The 16269-nt window shown below is 40.4% G+C and overlaps 1 protein-coding gene across 1 annotated transcript in view; it reads right to left on the reverse strand.

The window, feature by feature from the left end:
- Window positions 1–16269, reverse strand: part of PI4KA (phosphatidylinositol 4-kinase alpha) — a 56618-nt gene that overhangs the window by 10404 nt on the left and 29945 nt on the right. Inside the window, exons 19-41 of the mRNA XM_027651875.1 lie at window positions 15205–15313; window positions 14537–14673; window positions 13520–13653; window positions 12672–12754; window positions 12327–12397; window positions 12085–12209; window positions 11563–11644; window positions 10864–10947; window positions 10424–10513; window positions 9561–9680; window positions 8199–8291; window positions 7684–7840; window positions 7284–7411; window positions 5895–6053; window positions 5489–5640; window positions 4834–4941; window positions 4200–4327; window positions 4000–4119; window positions 3269–3348; window positions 2933–3126; window positions 2102–2192; window positions 1460–1627; window positions 861–914 (exon numbers count right to left, since the gene is read on the reverse strand). Coding sequence (XP_027507676.1) covers window positions 861–914; window positions 1460–1627; window positions 2102–2192; window positions 2933–3126; window positions 3269–3348; window positions 4000–4119; window positions 4200–4327; window positions 4834–4941; window positions 5489–5640; window positions 5895–6053; window positions 7284–7411; window positions 7684–7840; window positions 8199–8291; window positions 9561–9680; window positions 10424–10513; window positions 10864–10947; window positions 11563–11644; window positions 12085–12209; window positions 12327–12397; window positions 12672–12754; window positions 13520–13653; window positions 14537–14673; window positions 15205–15313 — 2667 coding nt within the window. The remainder of the gene's footprint in view (window positions 1–860; window positions 915–1459; window positions 1628–2101; window positions 2193–2932; window positions 3127–3268; window positions 3349–3999; window positions 4120–4199; window positions 4328–4833; window positions 4942–5488; window positions 5641–5894; window positions 6054–7283; window positions 7412–7683; window positions 7841–8198; window positions 8292–9560; window positions 9681–10423; window positions 10514–10863; window positions 10948–11562; window positions 11645–12084; window positions 12210–12326; window positions 12398–12671; window positions 12755–13519; window positions 13654–14536; window positions 14674–15204; window positions 15314–16269) is intronic.

The following is a 16269-nucleotide window of genomic DNA, read 5'->3' on the forward strand; positions in this document are numbered from 1 at the left end:
AGGTAACAGAGACACTGCTCCTGCCTGGCATCACTACGTGCTCCTGTAATACCAGAAATCTACGCAGGGTCACATGGGCTGCACAGTTTGGTGGCAGGAACTGCATCTTCTGGCACAGTTCCAGCAAAATTCTAGAATGTAAAAACAAACTCAAAAGAAGTTGAAGTGTACAAGGGAATCCTATTCCTTCCAACAGCTGTATTCCCTTTCCTCTACTTTCAACTACTTTTGTAGTCTATAAAGGTTTCTACGTTTGACTGACATTAACAGGCAGATGTCTGATGTTTGTGCTCTGCACTGCAGAGGATACTCACCTGTGCAAAGTTCTCACAGAATAACTCTATACAGTCACCTCCACCTCAAAATAATGCACTGAGCAGAGTTCACAGATAATGAGCTCACAATTAATGAACTTGGTTGTCAAGCTTTACTTCTGGTTTCTGTAAGATGAAGCTAAGGTCTGATTTTGTACACATGATGGAGCACAAGCCACCCCTAGATGTCTTTTCTGATTTAACTCCACAGAGAAATTAATAAGGATAATGACTTAATTATGACTGGTTGTCTCACACAGACCTTCAAAGCTTTATTCAGATAAGTCCTCATCTGGGCCTTCCCTTAATAAAATCTCTTTCCTGACAGATGAGCTACATAATCTCTGGTTTCTCAAGTTTACCTGTTAATAAAAGAAGAGTATCCAGACCAAGCCAGCCTCTAGAGACAATAATTTTTCTTCTATGTATTAGATATAGGACAATAATGAGCAGCATTACTTTAAGCTGCTTTACTTTTGCTGCTTTAAGTCTAAAAGCTGCCTTAAAAATCTGTTTTGTTCACATGCAGTTGTTTCATATTCTCACCTTGTCATACCGAAGTGCCTGCACGATCTGTGGAATATAGAATAAAATGGCATCCTGAAAGAGAAGAGATGGCAGGGGTTTATTGTTTTCTTTAAGTAGTTAGAAGGGAAGATGGGTCACATGCACAGAGAAAAGCTGCCTTCAGTTAGGTGATAAACAAAATACCACTGCCTCTTTATTTTAAACTAAATAATACCAACTCCTCAAACCAAGGTATTATTCTGTCCAGCTACTCCCCTCAAAAGTATCATTAATAATCATGTACTTCACAGTCCTAATACAAGCCTGACAAATGTTAGAAAACCAGCTTTCTGCTGCTTTAGAAAAAACACCGTCTCACTGAGAGAAGATTCAAAAGGAACAATCTGAGAAGGGCAGCCTGAGGAATTCAGCTCAGTGTGATTTACGACAAAAAAGCTGCAAGTACATGAGTCAGTATCACATGGGACAATCAACCTCAACTTCTCACCCCACTCTGCACACTCTGCAATGTGCTGTGCCCATCCAGTACACGTCTCTCCATGGCATTAGAACGAAGCCTGTGGCCAGTGACTCAGGCCATGACCTCCCTGCAGTGTTACGGCTTTCTTGGAACTCACCGGAGGAAACGACCGCAGGACTTTCACCCCGTACTGAGCTGTCAGAGGATGAGGTGGGTACATGCTTGAAAAGTAGGAAAGGCCAGTTGGTGGATCTGTTGGTGCCCAGCACAGAACATGGCTGAGCTCAGGTGCATCAGCATCAATCGTGTGCCAGGTCACCAGGTACTGAAAAAGCAGATCATACATGTTAGGAGTTGAAAGCTCACTAATGTCTGGGTAGTGCACATGAGACAGCAACCCACCATACACCTTCCTGTAACAGGGGAAGTGAAACATGGTACATTTTCTTTTACAAAACCACGGCTATTTTATCTAAAGCACCTCCTCCATGAAAACCTAACTGCTGGAATTGCCTCACCTCTCAGAACACCAGATGAAGTTAGTGAAGTCAGGTTACTAAAAGCATAATCTAGCTTGTGCTAGATCACTCCAGCATGGGGAGAAAGAAGACAGAATGAGCCTTTTTGAAAGAGTCAAAGAAGGTTCAGCTTTTCTGTCACCTGTTTTACAGGTGATGTAGAGAAGGCAGCTCTGACAAGACTATCCTTCACATGACTCGAGTGCTTCACTGCAGATCAGCATGATGAGTCTCCTCGTGTGTTAAGTCAAGACTGTAACAGTATAAATATTCACAAGTACCTTTATTGCTTCGGGAACGTCACTGACAGCTCCTGGGTCCAACCGAACCAGCCGGGTCACTTCTGTTCCAATAGCTTCAGTGTTCTTAAATCTAAGTATAACCAGGAATGCAAAAATATTATTAGAAACTTCTGATGGCCTTCTCTATTTATGAGAAGATGAGGACAACAAAAGGCAGAAAATTATATGCTTAATAAACAAATATCCGACTATGAAATAATGCACATTGAGGGACCAATATGCTTTTGGAAAGAGGATTCTGAAACAATGGGTCCTCATCCAGTGTTTTTGTATAAACCAGTAGTATTTCAGCCCACTTCACTACTGGATTCTTGGCTCAAATATTCTGCCTTGGATTCTACAAAAAACAGTGGGCAGAACTCTACTTGGCAAAACCATCACTGTTGTAAGGGGAAAAGAATTTCCTTTCCCTTCCGAAGCCAACTATGCTAGTTCTCCTATAATACTTCTTAAAGTGAAAGCCAATATATAGCTAGAACACTGCATTCCAAGGTACATTTAGCACTGATTAAATGCTATGTTTGCTAATGGGCTGAATGCTATTAAAAACCAAACTTGATTTCTTCTGAACCAAACACTGTCTAAGTGTTGGCAAAGAGAGGGTGGTAGGAAAGAGAGTTGGACTTCATTAGTGACTGAGCCAAATGAGCCTGTTAAGTAATCTGGTTCTTTTCAGAGGTTTCAACCAGCTGTGACAGTATGCAAGGGGCTGTAAACAGAAGCAAGTGCCATCAGTTCTTACTGTATATACTCACTCAATTTCTAAGGCAGAAGTAATTGCATCAAGTTGTTTCTTTTGAAATATCTCACCTGGTAGGCAGCTGTACAGCAAGATGAGGAGAAATGCTCCAAGCCAGATTTACATTATCCTTCCACTGCTTCTCACTAAGACTGATATATTTGGATCTCCAGTTTGCTACGCTGCTCTCTCCAGTTTGATCCAACTCCAGCTCAGGCGAAGACAGTGGATTGTACCATGTGATTAAGCGTTCAATCTCAGTGGCCTGAGGGAAACAGGAAAAAAAGTAAAAATGTGTTTTCTGGAAGAAGAAAAACACCCTCACTTTCATACTTTAGTTTATGTATCCTGAAACAATAACAGGGGCTTCGAAATCCACACAGCTTCCCCATCCTTCTGATTCTCACCAGCAATGAGAGCAGTAACGTCCTTCGCTTCATGTAGTACTTGTGCAGCTGGGTACCCCTGTTTGTCTTCTTAGACATTCCTTGAGAAAAGGATAAAAAAGTTTTCAGTGGCTTTGTTCAGTACTTTAAATGGTGCTTCCACACTGTTCACACCTGGCAACATTAACACAGAACTGAATAATCGTAGGACACACCTGTAATTTAGATGCCAGTGACTGCAGAAGTCAGCACTGCAGCTACTCACTGTACAGTTGTTCTCTCAATATACACAGTACAAAAGGCTACAGGGATATCAATTTAGCCAGTAGTGCATTCACTTTAGAAACATGACAGTCTACTAAAAGGAAAGAGCATATAGTTTTACAACTGTACACAAACACAGCCCATAATCTAATGTCACTCTGCTGTCCCCAAAAAGCACTAGGGGCATGTTTCCACAAAGCAAGAAATTTCCTTACAGGATTTCAATACATCTTGATCTCCAGTCTTATTTGTTCTCCACTACAGAATTGAATATTCTATCAAAAAACTCAGGTGATTTCAGAATTTTGCTGTTTGCTACCAGTGACACTTCTTTCAGCCCCTTTACCAGTTTGGCACTGGTAATTAAATATGCTGCCAGAAAAACATGAGCCTGATGTTAAAGGTAAACACTGACTTTAAGCAACATCTGACTATAAACTATGGTGTAAAATTGGCTTCAATGAGCTGGTTACAATAAAAAAAGATACCTGATTTTTTAGATATGGTTGACATGCCACTGGACAAAGGGTAAGTGTTTATCCATCCTTGCGTAGCCTGCTGCCGAGATCCAACATTGATATCCAGGTTGCTCCTGGTGTCTTGATTATCTAAGAACAGAGCACAGATCTGATGTAGAATCCAAACAAAGAAACAAGAGGCTTCTGAAACAGCACCCAGAGGAACTCACCAGGTGGCACAAGTTGGCTGGCAGTCAGATACTTCTTGTCTGAGAACATCGCTGTCCAAAACTTGATCAATATGGTGATGTCCTCACGAAGCCTCTTTTCCCCTTGTGTAGGGAACTTTGAAGGACAACTTGAAGAAATTACACAAATAATGTGATGCTGAGTGCATTGGGGAAAAAAAAACCCAAAAATCCTCACAAACCTGATCAAGTCATATTTTTTTTTCTGACCATAATCTACAAGGATGAGACCACACATCACTACGTTTTATCCTCATGGCTTTAATATGTCTGACTGAAGAGTACAAACTTCCAATTATAACTGAAAAATCTTATAAATCTAGTTTTGAGCATCGAATAAACTCCAAAATAAAGAAGAAAAAAAAAGAACAGAAACATTCCTGAAGATACTGCTTTTTAAACCTCACATAAAACCTGAAGCTAATATCTAAGCCTCTTTAAGGTACTTTATGAACTATAAAAAAGCACGAGAAAAGTTTCTGTTAAAATGAGTGAAAAAGGAAAGGAAGAAGTTAAGTCACTAGAAGAGAAAGAAAGTTGCTGCTTTGAGGTATTGCTGAAGGTTCAGGAAAAACACAAACAGATTTTCAGTGAGTAGTTGCAAATAAAAAAGTACCTGAAATAATCAAAGGCAGTTGAATAAATCTTTTCCCTCAAAACATTTCGAATAGTTGCATTTGGAACCACATCAGCATGGAGCAAAGACAAACCCAGAGTCAGCAACCTAACAGGCAAAACAGAGAATGAAAATTGTGGCACTCCCAAAATGGTGACCAATGCAACACCATGCCAACCATGGCTACAGCTGTAACTGTAGCCTGAGAAGGGTCTGTTTCAGAGCTCTTGGCAAACTGTTCACATTATCATCAGTCTGTTCCTGAAGCTGTGACTACTCAACCACAGAAAATGAAAGCTGTCAAGTCACAGAAAGTGAAAATAACTGATGGAGCAAAATCCTCTACAACTGATACATTGACTAGATCCATGAGGTGAGTAATTTACTATATGAAATTATCTCATGAAGTTTCCTGAGCCACCAAAAAATTACTTTCAAGCTAAAGTTAGCTAATTCTGCTTTGGAAACAGAGCTTAGACTCTGCAGCACTGCAGGCTTTTGAAGCAATTTTCATCACTTGAAGTCAAGGATATCTTGTACATTTAGTATTTAGTTCTTTTCTCCCACCTTCCTGTAACCTAATTTCGAACTTTATTTCTTCTCCCTATAATGTTATTTTGGTGATTCCACCAAGGCAAACCCCCAAACCACTCACTTAAATCGGGGTCCGATGGCTGCCACGTGCCGATTCAAGCTGCCCTTGGCCCCTCCGATGTTCAGGGACAGCGAGCGCTGGAGGAGGCTGGAGAAGATCTCGATTTGGTCAGAACTGCAGTATTTGGCTATTTCAAACCTCTGCACCAAAAACTGAGAAAGAGAGACAGACATACCATGCCTCCTCCGACCTTTTTTCACTTCAAACCCCACCCCCAGTCTTTTCTGTTTCAAACACCTTTCTCCCCCTCAGTTATTGTGCTCATCTCCACATCTCCTGCCTCTGAGGCAGCACTACCACCATGACTCCAGTCCTTTCCTAATCATGAGAGCACAGAGTGCAGAGCAGCTGTAACACTGTCACTGCAGCACTGCCACAGGTGGGACATTGCAGAAGGTATACACACCTCTATCCAGATGTAATGTGGGGTCACCTCTGGCGGGCAGGGCCTTGGCTGGCTCTCCTCTGAGGCTGCCAATGGATCTGCTTCTTTCTGCTCTGCAGAAAACACGCCAATTTTCTGCTCCACTGTCATTTGCCAGGCTCCTGCCATTTCCCGCATGAACTGCAAAAAGGAAGGGAACAGTGTTTCTTGTTTCAAGAGCATCTTCTTATGTGGAAGTACGACCTTTCTCCATAGCACACACAAGAATCTACCACATCAATTAAAATTCACTGCAGTGTTAACAGAGGGGCAGAGAGAGGTCTGTACATCCCACCCGAAATAAACATTTCCTTCACATCCTAAATTACAAGAGAGGCTCCCCCAGAATTTCAGCTTGTAACAGGAAGACTGAGGGCACTGTATTTAGCTAAGGAGACTGAAATGTCAGAGCAGCCAGTGCTGTTCATCCTCCAGCTCCACTAAAGGTTGTTGCCTCCAACACCAGGCCAGCAGAGACAAGCTCAAGCCAGGTTCCCACGTACTGCAGGACACAGTCTGGCCCATGAGCACACACAGCTGATGAAGTGCCCAACATACAGATGGCACATAATTCAGTTTTGCTGATCCTGCTCTCGGGAGCATCCTCTGGTAGCAGGGAGACCCAGCAACCAAGGCTGCTTATCTGTTCTACTAAACAAGACACAAGGACATTTCCCAGAAGCTGAAGAGAAGAAAACATGAAACTGATGCTTAAGAAGTTAAACACTGAAACGTGTGTGTAAACTCACCTAAGTAAATTCAGATGGATGATTATGTCCAGCAAGTGAAACACTTAGCAATCACTAGGCAAAGCAATTACCAGAGGCAGCTCTCTCAGCTGTGTGGGGACTGTCACTACACCACGCTGAGTTCCTTCATTACTGTTACACTAATCCCCCTCTCCCAAGATACAACTGGTCTGGCCTGTTACAGGATTAGGACATGTGCAAGCCTATTATTTTATGCAAGGGTGCAATGCCACATACTGGACATTCTGATAAATGAGCAGGGACACTGATTTCTCTTTGATTTAAAACACCATTCTATAGATTGTGATAGTCTAGACCTGACCCATGAACAGCTCGGGCATCTCATCTGCAAAGTAAGTTCTACAGCTGAGATCCTAACAGGTTTCTTCTGCTGTACCATTCATGCTGCTGAGAAAGATCTGTTTCCCACAGTCCACTTCATGAGGGTGCTCAGGCTTCCAACAATACATGAACAGAGATTTCCTGGCAGGCTAAAGTGATTAACAATGCATTCATTTATCATCCTTACTTGACACAGATTCACAGTATCTGTGAATCTCTCGAAATTTCCTCTCTTCCCCCTTGCAGGGGCAGAGAAAGAGTTGTTAAAATTGCTTCCTACCGGCACTTCTATCGCATTCTTGGCAGCAAGCAGCCACTCCCAGCAAGCAATTGCTGTTTCCATGCCATGTTCATTGAACATTCGCAGGGGTCCCCAACACAGATGATGAAGGAGCTGGGGATCACAGTCTGAAAACAAACATTCACTCAGATTTATCCAACAGAATAACTGCTTTTCACATCAGCATGAAACTGGCCTGCACAGTATGAAATAATCACTTCCTAATAAATAGTTTCTAGTTTAAGAAGGCTTTTCCCCATTATAAACCTAACTGAAAAAAACTCAAAACACAGTTTTGCTTCAAGTTGATGTGTACTGGGTTGGTGTATGGATAGTTTCTGTAGTTTATTACTCTTGGCATTCACTGCCAGAAAGCAGAACTCCATTTGGTTTTCATTACCTTTGCTGCTTATTAGCAGTGCAGTCAACTTAAACATGGCCTGGGTGTAGCTTTCAGTATTGCCTGATTCAAGAGCAACATTCAGGTCTTTGACCATCAGTTTATTCAGGTCAGATGTATGTCCTGTAGCATTTGAGAACTGAATCATTCCGGAAACCTGTAAAATATAATGGGTTTTTGAACAGAGAACAGTATTTTTAGGAATCTCATTAGGTATTGGTCATGTGCTGATTTGGGAGCTCTACACACAGAGGCATCTTTTGTTATGACTTTACTAAATCTTTAGCTTTATCTGCAATCTAATCTTTATGTAAACTTTAGCTTTATCTGCAAGACCAACAGTAAAATGATCTGTTTAATAACCTAGGAAAATTATACTCTTTATCTTAGAGGGATTTAGAGACTGCTTCATATAACATAAATCCATACATTAGTGTAAGTTGGAGGGGAATCACCCCTGAAAAGCCATGCCAGAGCCTGGGGACACCCCACATTCACAAGAAATCCTTCCTTACCTCTCCAGCGTAGCGGTTGCGCAAGTTAAGAGAAGCCATGAAGTTGGAGTAGTCCCTCTTCACACAAGTTGGTCTCTCAGTGAGCTGGGTTGCCTGTGACCAGACCACATGAAGGTGTTTATACTGTTCATATCGAACCATTGGTCTCTTTATCTTTTTATCCCTTCACATATGTTTTAAGTTTACTTTTCCTTATGCTTGTAATAGGAGTAGTATCAGGACTGTGAGGTACAACAGGACCAGGACTGATAAAGCTTCAATAAGGAACATGTGCATTTACTCCATGGACACAGAATCACCGAATATCCTGAGCTGGAAGGGACCCACAGGGATCATTGAATCAACTCCTGGCCCTGCACAGGACCACACCAAGAGTCACACCATGTGCCTGAGAGCGTTGTCCAAACACTTCTTGAGCTCTGTCAGGCTTGGTGCTGTGACCTCTGCTGTGACTGGAACCTCTCCAGATTGCCAAGACTGTTCAAAAATCATTGAGAGAGGCCTCGTGATGACATCATCCAGCTCCAGGAATCCCACCAGGACCCCCAGACTTAGAGGGATCCAGCTGGATCAGCAGATAAGCACTAGCTTGGGGTCAGCTGGGATTTTATCATTCTCACAGCCATGATTCTCCAGTTCAGGGCACTGGGACCCCCTTGGCCCATCATCAGTGTTGAAGACAGAGGCAAAGAAAGCATTAAAACATCTGCCCTGTCCATGTTTGTTTGTCTGGGCCACCAATCACCCCTTCACTCATGAGACCCTCTCTGTGAACAAGCAACAAATCAAGGAGGGCATCTTTCTTTGTCATCTCCCTTAGTACCTGCATCATGAAGTTATTTAGGGATCATGAAGTGTTTTTAGGGATCTGGTCCTGTTTGTGCCACCTGTGTTAACATCCAGCAAGTCCAAGTTTGGAATATATAGATATTTGGATATACTTTTGAAAGACCAAAACCAAGGCATATAAAGGGTAGAAGCTCTGGGACTGCTGGTCCCTTTTCACAAACAGATAAGGAAGAAGACAGAGGAGGAGATGTGGTCTTGGTCCTGCCCTCTCCATGCAACAATATGCTGAACTGACAGTAATAGAGAATATTTTGTTCCTGTCTTTAAACATGCACTAGTAATCCACATTTATGCAGAAGCATGGTATCATGGACAGAAAATCTAGCCTTTTACAGAACAACATGATTGGCAGATTCCTGGATTTGAGATGGAAAGAATTATGATATCTGTCCAAGTAACATCCAACTGCTGTGACAAAGGTGATTTAGAAGATCTGTGTTATGTGGCCATACTGAGGGTTATAAAATTGGCACAACAGATCTACAGGTACACAAATAAGTAAACCATACTCACCCCCAGAGTGGTGTTCTGCCTGTTGTAGCCTGCAAAGTGCAACACACTTTCTGTAGCCATAGCCAGCCCTGTGTGCTGGGACAACCCTGATACCCAGTTCTGATGTTTGCTTAGGTACTCCTGGGAAAAAAAAATAAAAATCCAAAATACTTAACTACTTTCAAAACAAGGCAGCTCATAAACAAGTGTTGCATCACTGCAAACTATGGGAAACCTAATTCCACACATATGTGACAACAGAGTGTCTCCACTCATCCCTTTCAGGTTCTCCTGGCAATAAGAAACTCTGACTGTCCTCCTAAATACACAAAGAGTAAGACTCCTGTATTCTAAAAGAATAAAGCTATCAAGGTAGATGCTTGAAGGCAGAGATCTCTCAAAAGAATCACTTCTGACAAAAAGAACCAGGTGAAAGGAAATGTTTTGGACTACAAGGAAGGAGGAAATATAATTAGGTGTCCTTTCAGATAAGGACAGAATCCTTCGAGGCAATTTTTTTTTTAGAGAAGGAAATATAAACTTCAGGTAGATTTGCAGTGTCCAAGATCTTGACATCCCAGGAATTCTGTTATCGGCCCTAAGTTCAGCACCTCTAGACAAAATACTAGTCTAACCTGGACTACGTAGTTTGTTCAACTGTTTACAAACTTATTTTCCAAGACACTTATGTTTGGACCACATCAAAAGTCACATCAAATCAAAACTTCTAATTATCTTCTGCCAGTGCTATGAAGGAAATCTTAGAGCAACAGAATATTTTAAATTATGCTTGGATAGCCTAAAAAATAAAAAGCACCACCTAATTCTAATTTTGAAGATCTGCAAAAATTGAATTTTCACAGAAGCTTTCACAGGCCCATTACCTGCAGATGGGATTTTGTAACAGAGGGAGCCCATTTCATTGCTTCCTGCAGGATCATCCCACAGCGTGCAGCAAAGTCCTTGACTATACTCTGGAATTAAAAAGCATCAATGCAATCAATAAAATACAGGACATTCAAGAGGCACTGGTTTTAATGGTGTAATAAGTAACATAAGGAGCACGACAGGTTGCAGCAACATGACACAGCTAAAATTTTCTGTAACAGTTAAATGGACCCTTGATAAGCAAAGAACTGTCACACTTCAAGTCAAATAAATAAGATTAAGAAAAACATAAATACCTAGTGCAGTAGAAAAATCTTATCTAGGGAAGTATTTTTTAAAAATGACCATTCAGAGTAGCTCACTGATTTATCTCCAAGACATGAAAAAACCCACGAGGCATTATTTTGTTCTTTGATAATCAAGGAGGGCCACCTACCTCTCTGGCTTCATGTGTGTCAGGGACTGTGATTCTGTATGGAGCATCAGGAATGTCATAGTATGGTTGGTCCTTGTGAATGTCCTAAAGAGAAACAATTATCAACTCTCAGTAAGATAAAATTCATTATCACTTGACTTGAACACTACAGGCAGCAAACAAGAAGCCTGATTACCAAACTTTTTTTGCTAATATTTGCTCTCAAAGTAATTTTGAACAGTTCTAAAAGCAACTGTTTGTATTCCAGTTTGGTTTTTAGTATAAAAAATTTTAAAAATCCAAAGCTCTCTCCTCAACATTTGCTACAAAAATAAAACTCTATAAAGCATTTCCATCTTCAAAAATACTAGATGTAATAGATTCAAGGAATATGGATACACATAATTGGAATGGAGAGAATACAATCTGAAAGCAAAAAGTAATAAAAAACCCGAAACCCAGAAAGCAGAAAAACACCAAGGAATTTTTATTTCAAATGAGACATTTCAATAATTATAAATCATATTTGACAACAACTTGTTAGCACTAGTTTTACTACCTATGAAATAGTGTTGCAAAGGCACTTCTTACCTTACAGAATTTAAAATTAAGATTTTATCAGTCTTAGTGATAAAAGGAAAACCAAATTAAGAACTCAAGTAAGTATAAAATAAATGCAAAACAAAGCAAAAAAAAAATCAGTTCTATTAAAGGACTTACTGCATTAAGAGACAGTGACAATGTCTGCAGAATATCTAGCATAGTCTTCAGCACAGTTCCACTCCACAGCAAGTGAGGAAATCTAGAGAAAGGCAGAATTCAGAAACACAATAACCATGGAGAGCTGAGAAAGGAAATTATTTTATCAAGAAATGGAGCTGCTCAAAGAGGCAGCTTTATCCATCACTAGGTCAATTTATACTCAACAGAAGCCACAAAGCTGCCACAGCTCCCAGCAGCCTGGCTTAATCCTGAGCCAAAAGCTGAGCAGAGCTACTTCACAGGAGTTGAGATTGAGTTGATATCATGGGCACCCACAGGAATACTAATCAGGCACATATTTTAAGCAGGGGTTTCAGAGTTCAGGCTAAAAATACTGTTGAATATTATTTTTCAAGTAGATGTTCCAGCAGAAGAACCAGCCAAGAAACCCATGTGACTGTGGTCAGATGTAAGTAATCACTAAGTAATCACTAAGCAGCCATTGTGAAAAGAGAACAGGAAAATTAAATCTACACCTACTTGTCTACCAGTCCAGATAAGTATTTGTCTGCAACTCTCCTGATCCTCTTGTGAATGTGGTTAAAATTCACCAGCAAGAACTGAGCATGTCTCTCCAGCTCTTCTTCATTCTCCTTAGTTTTAGGCTAAAAAACATGCCAAAGAGAAGTATGAAGCTCTTCAGGGAAAAGAAAAACACACTTTCATAAACTGAAATGGGAACATTTATACAAATTCAGAATTGTAGTTTCCATGTAACCTACTTTATCAGCCATCATTGACAGGAAAGCTTCAAACACCTTATCAGCAACAGCTATCACACACTGCATCATGCCTGAGGAATTGAGAGAAGTGACAGGTTTGATTGTCAAAATTACATTTGTTTTATAAAGCATGTTTAACAGTTAAAAAGTGTTTATATTTACTCAGCCAACACTGAACCTGTTTCAAAACAAAACCAGTGTTCTCGCCAAGGATAACGCAACAGCAATTTACTAAACGTGATACATTTTGTTATACAGCTGCTTGATTTGTTTGTGTCTTTACAGGCCTGGAGATAAATTCCTTGTATCTTAAGTTGCCAGAAAACCTCGACAGGTAAATCTTACCAGATTTGTCTTTTTGAATTGCTTTATCTTCAAAGTAGCAAAACATGACTTGGAAGCGATCTTGGTCAGTTGAACGCAACACCCTGGGGAAGGAAGAGTTCGGTGAGTTGAGGTGTTTTGGGGTTTGCTTGGTTTATGTTTTGTTTGCTTTAGGGGTTTTTCCTTGGTTTGTTTTAGGTTTTTTTTGCTTTTTCCTTTTCTTTTCAACATTTTTAATACAAATCTATGCTTTAGTGCTACACCTCACAGCTACAATCATTGTTCATTTCATGATAATTTTCAGTCTCTAGCAAGGGTGATATTCCTATTTGTTTCTACATTTGACTAACAGGGCTCAGATCATACAACACCACTTTCCTTGCTGCTAGACCTCCAGCTCAGCTTTCAGCTATGCATTCCTTTGAGCAGCAGTAATAAACAGACTTTTAAAGGAAAAAAACAAAAAAGTTTGTGAATTCAGTATGTTTCATCAGTCCACCTAACACACACTACTGAGGGGAAAAAGGACACAACAAAAAAAGGTTTCTCAGCTCCTACATTACATTAATCTCTTAGAATAGGCACTGTCCTTCAGGGGTGCAGCACAAGACTGTGCAGAGGACACATCATACTTATAGAACCCTTTGGCCATCTCCTCTTAGCTCTTATATAGAGGAGATCCCATTTTTTCAGGCCTTACCGTATTATTCCATTTAGCAATTTTGCACGGAAGAATTCCCAGGCTCAGAATCTTCAGTAGAGCTAATGTGGCTCAGAATACTGAGTGTCTGGCAATTCTGACTTGAATATACACAGGTTTTAATTTTTTTTTAATCCATCAGTGAAAAGAAGTACATCTGTATATTTACCTCATGTACTCCAGGCGGTAAACGGAAAGGAGATAGGTGGACATGGCGAAGTCCAGCTTATTGATCAATGCTGACACCTCTGGAGGAGGATCCAAGAGATTTATTATGGTGCTCCGTAATTCATTTAATTCAGCCTAGAGGTGAAGACATGAAGTTATCTGCAGTGGGAGCACTGTATTCATTTGTGTTCTCAAGCACATGCATTCAGCCACTGCTCTGTTCACTTTTTAACCTTTGCACACAGTATGTCAGAAGCTTCTGTCTGCAGATGCAGAACAAGCTGCCCTGACTCAGCGAGTCACAATTCTTCAAATACACAACAGAATTAAATACTGAAGTCAAGCTCCTTGCAGAAGTAACTGCTGGCTTCCAAGCAGTTACACCAATGAAGAAATACAATTCCCAAATCCATGTAAGTTTGACCAACACCAACACTGGCCAGCCTCTGAAACTTCAGGGATCTGTTGTGCCATTCTTTGGTGTCACAGAATTAAGTAACCAGGTACAATGCAGATTTCTGTATTATTTGGGAGCTAAGGATATTTCATAAACTGCAACTCTTAATCCACTTTACACTGCTACCAAAAACAGCCCTTGGGCAAAATCTATCCTGCAAGCATCAGGGAGAGAGAAGAACATCAGTATCAAACCACAGCTCACATTATTTCTTTGAAAGACTGAATGTGTTGTTTGCTTTTAAACTTTGTTGGTTTTTTTCTTAAACAGTGCAAGTTTTGTCTGATACAAAATGGATAAAAAAGCAATAAAAGGCTTCCATCTTCACAAAGTCTTAGTTTCTACACCTAATCAGGATGGTGTAGCTACCACCCTGAACACTTGTATTAACCCCAAGCTACTTATGTACTCTGCTGTCAGAGAGCAGAGTAAAAAAGCTGCTTTTCACTAAGAGGAGGCAGGTTGAAGGGGTGTTGTGCTATTTCAGTATATCACAGGCACCATGTCATTAAACACTGGCAGACATTATGGAAGGAGGTAATAGAAGTAATCAATTCCTACAGAGGTCACAGTGTCATTCTTCATGGCAGAGTTGTACTGAAGGACAGACCGAAGTGGTTCTTTGCTGGGAAATGTGAGCAACGGAGACTTGGTGGCAATTTCACAGACACCTTCATACCACTCTTCTGGCCAAAGACCTGGAACAGAAGTATAAAGAGGAAGGTGGGGTGAGGGAGAAAAAAAAAAAAAGAAGTTTCACAAAGTTACCTGTGTTACCAAGCTTGGCACTACTTCCTAGGGCCAATGTTCCATGCACTTGAGCATGAACAGTCAACACATGTGATCCATGTTCCAAACTTAATCAGCATGTTTCAGTAATTCCAAGTGAAGTTTCTCACTGGATAAGAAGTTTCTACTCCAATACACTGTATCCCATGTGTCTGATCTTCCACTTCAGGAACTTAGCTATCAAAACTCATACGTAACTAAGGTTATTAACTTAGCAATAAAACTAAGTCCGAGTTGTACTGTGCTAAATCTTATGGCAAACCAGCAAGGATATAAAGAAATCCTACCAGAGAACTGTCACAGAAGCTGTTTGCCTTGTAGTGTCCTTATGCCTGTGGTTTTTCTTCCATCTGCTATGAATGGTTTGCATACAGTTGTATTTACATTCATCAGGAGTTTCAATGGGAGCAGCAACGTTGTTCTCTTAAAAATGACAGTACCTGATCCTTCCACAGCAAATCCCATCAGCACTGAATACAGCCAGAAGTCACGGAACAGCTTCTGCAACCTGGGCTTGGCCTCCTTGATGGGTGGCAAGCGCCTAGTGAGCTACCAAAGAAAGAAAAGTTAAGATCAGAGAATGGTGGGAGATGCAATAACTTCACTCCACGCTAAGGAATCAATTCACATACCTTCTTTACTATGATTTACAAAGGTAACATTCTTTGTCGCCTTTGTGAAAACTAGTATTATATAGCTATTGTTATGTTGAAGAAAATAAGTTCTTGTTGGAGGTCTGAAAGGGCGACTCTTGAGATGCCTGAAGTAAGAATTTCCTTTTGTTTTACACAGGAATAACACCATGCTGATACAGTAACCTCTGCAGAGAATACATAATATTAGTATACTATCAACTGCAGGGAGGAAGAGACCACATGGTCCTTTAAACTGTGCTGAAGACAATGCCATGCAGCTTTGCTTCAGTGTAAAGGAACTCCAAACCAAATAAATATTCGTCAAACACACTTCTGGTTGCTATTGTTTATGAGCCTTGTGGAAATACATTGAGGCACCAATTGGGGATCTTTCATTGTTTGCACCCACGCACAGAATGACATCAGTTCTGAAGAATTTACTATCTAAACAAGCAAGGAAAAGAGCATTATTTTCAACACATTTTTTAAAACTTCTCCAGTGCTTTTTGCACAAACGGCTGCTACCATCAGAGGAGCAGTTTATCCTCCCACTCAATATGATATGCAGTTTTAGATAAATTTATATAACAAAGATCAGAGTGTGTTATCCTAAAAAGAGTTAGAGGCACAGGCAAGTGTATAAAAAGTGAAAGAAATTGTCCATTAAACTGCAAGCTTCGTTCAATATGACTGCATATTATTACTCTAAACTTTATTATGAAAACGTTACATTCTAACCTAGCTTGAAGAAATATTCTCTAACTACAATAATTCCCTCGAGGGACATAATCCAGCAGTATTTCTCTGGAATCTCATAATAAAGCCAAATATGGATGTATTTATAAATCATGAGGGAGATTGTTCATTTAA

This window comes from Corapipo altera, unplaced genomic scaffold, assembly GCF_003945725.1.
Source record: "Corapipo altera isolate COAL_440 unplaced genomic scaffold, ASM394572v1 67, whole genome shotgun sequence".
Lineage (NCBI taxonomy): Eukaryota > Metazoa > Chordata > Aves > Passeriformes > Pipridae > Corapipo > Corapipo altera.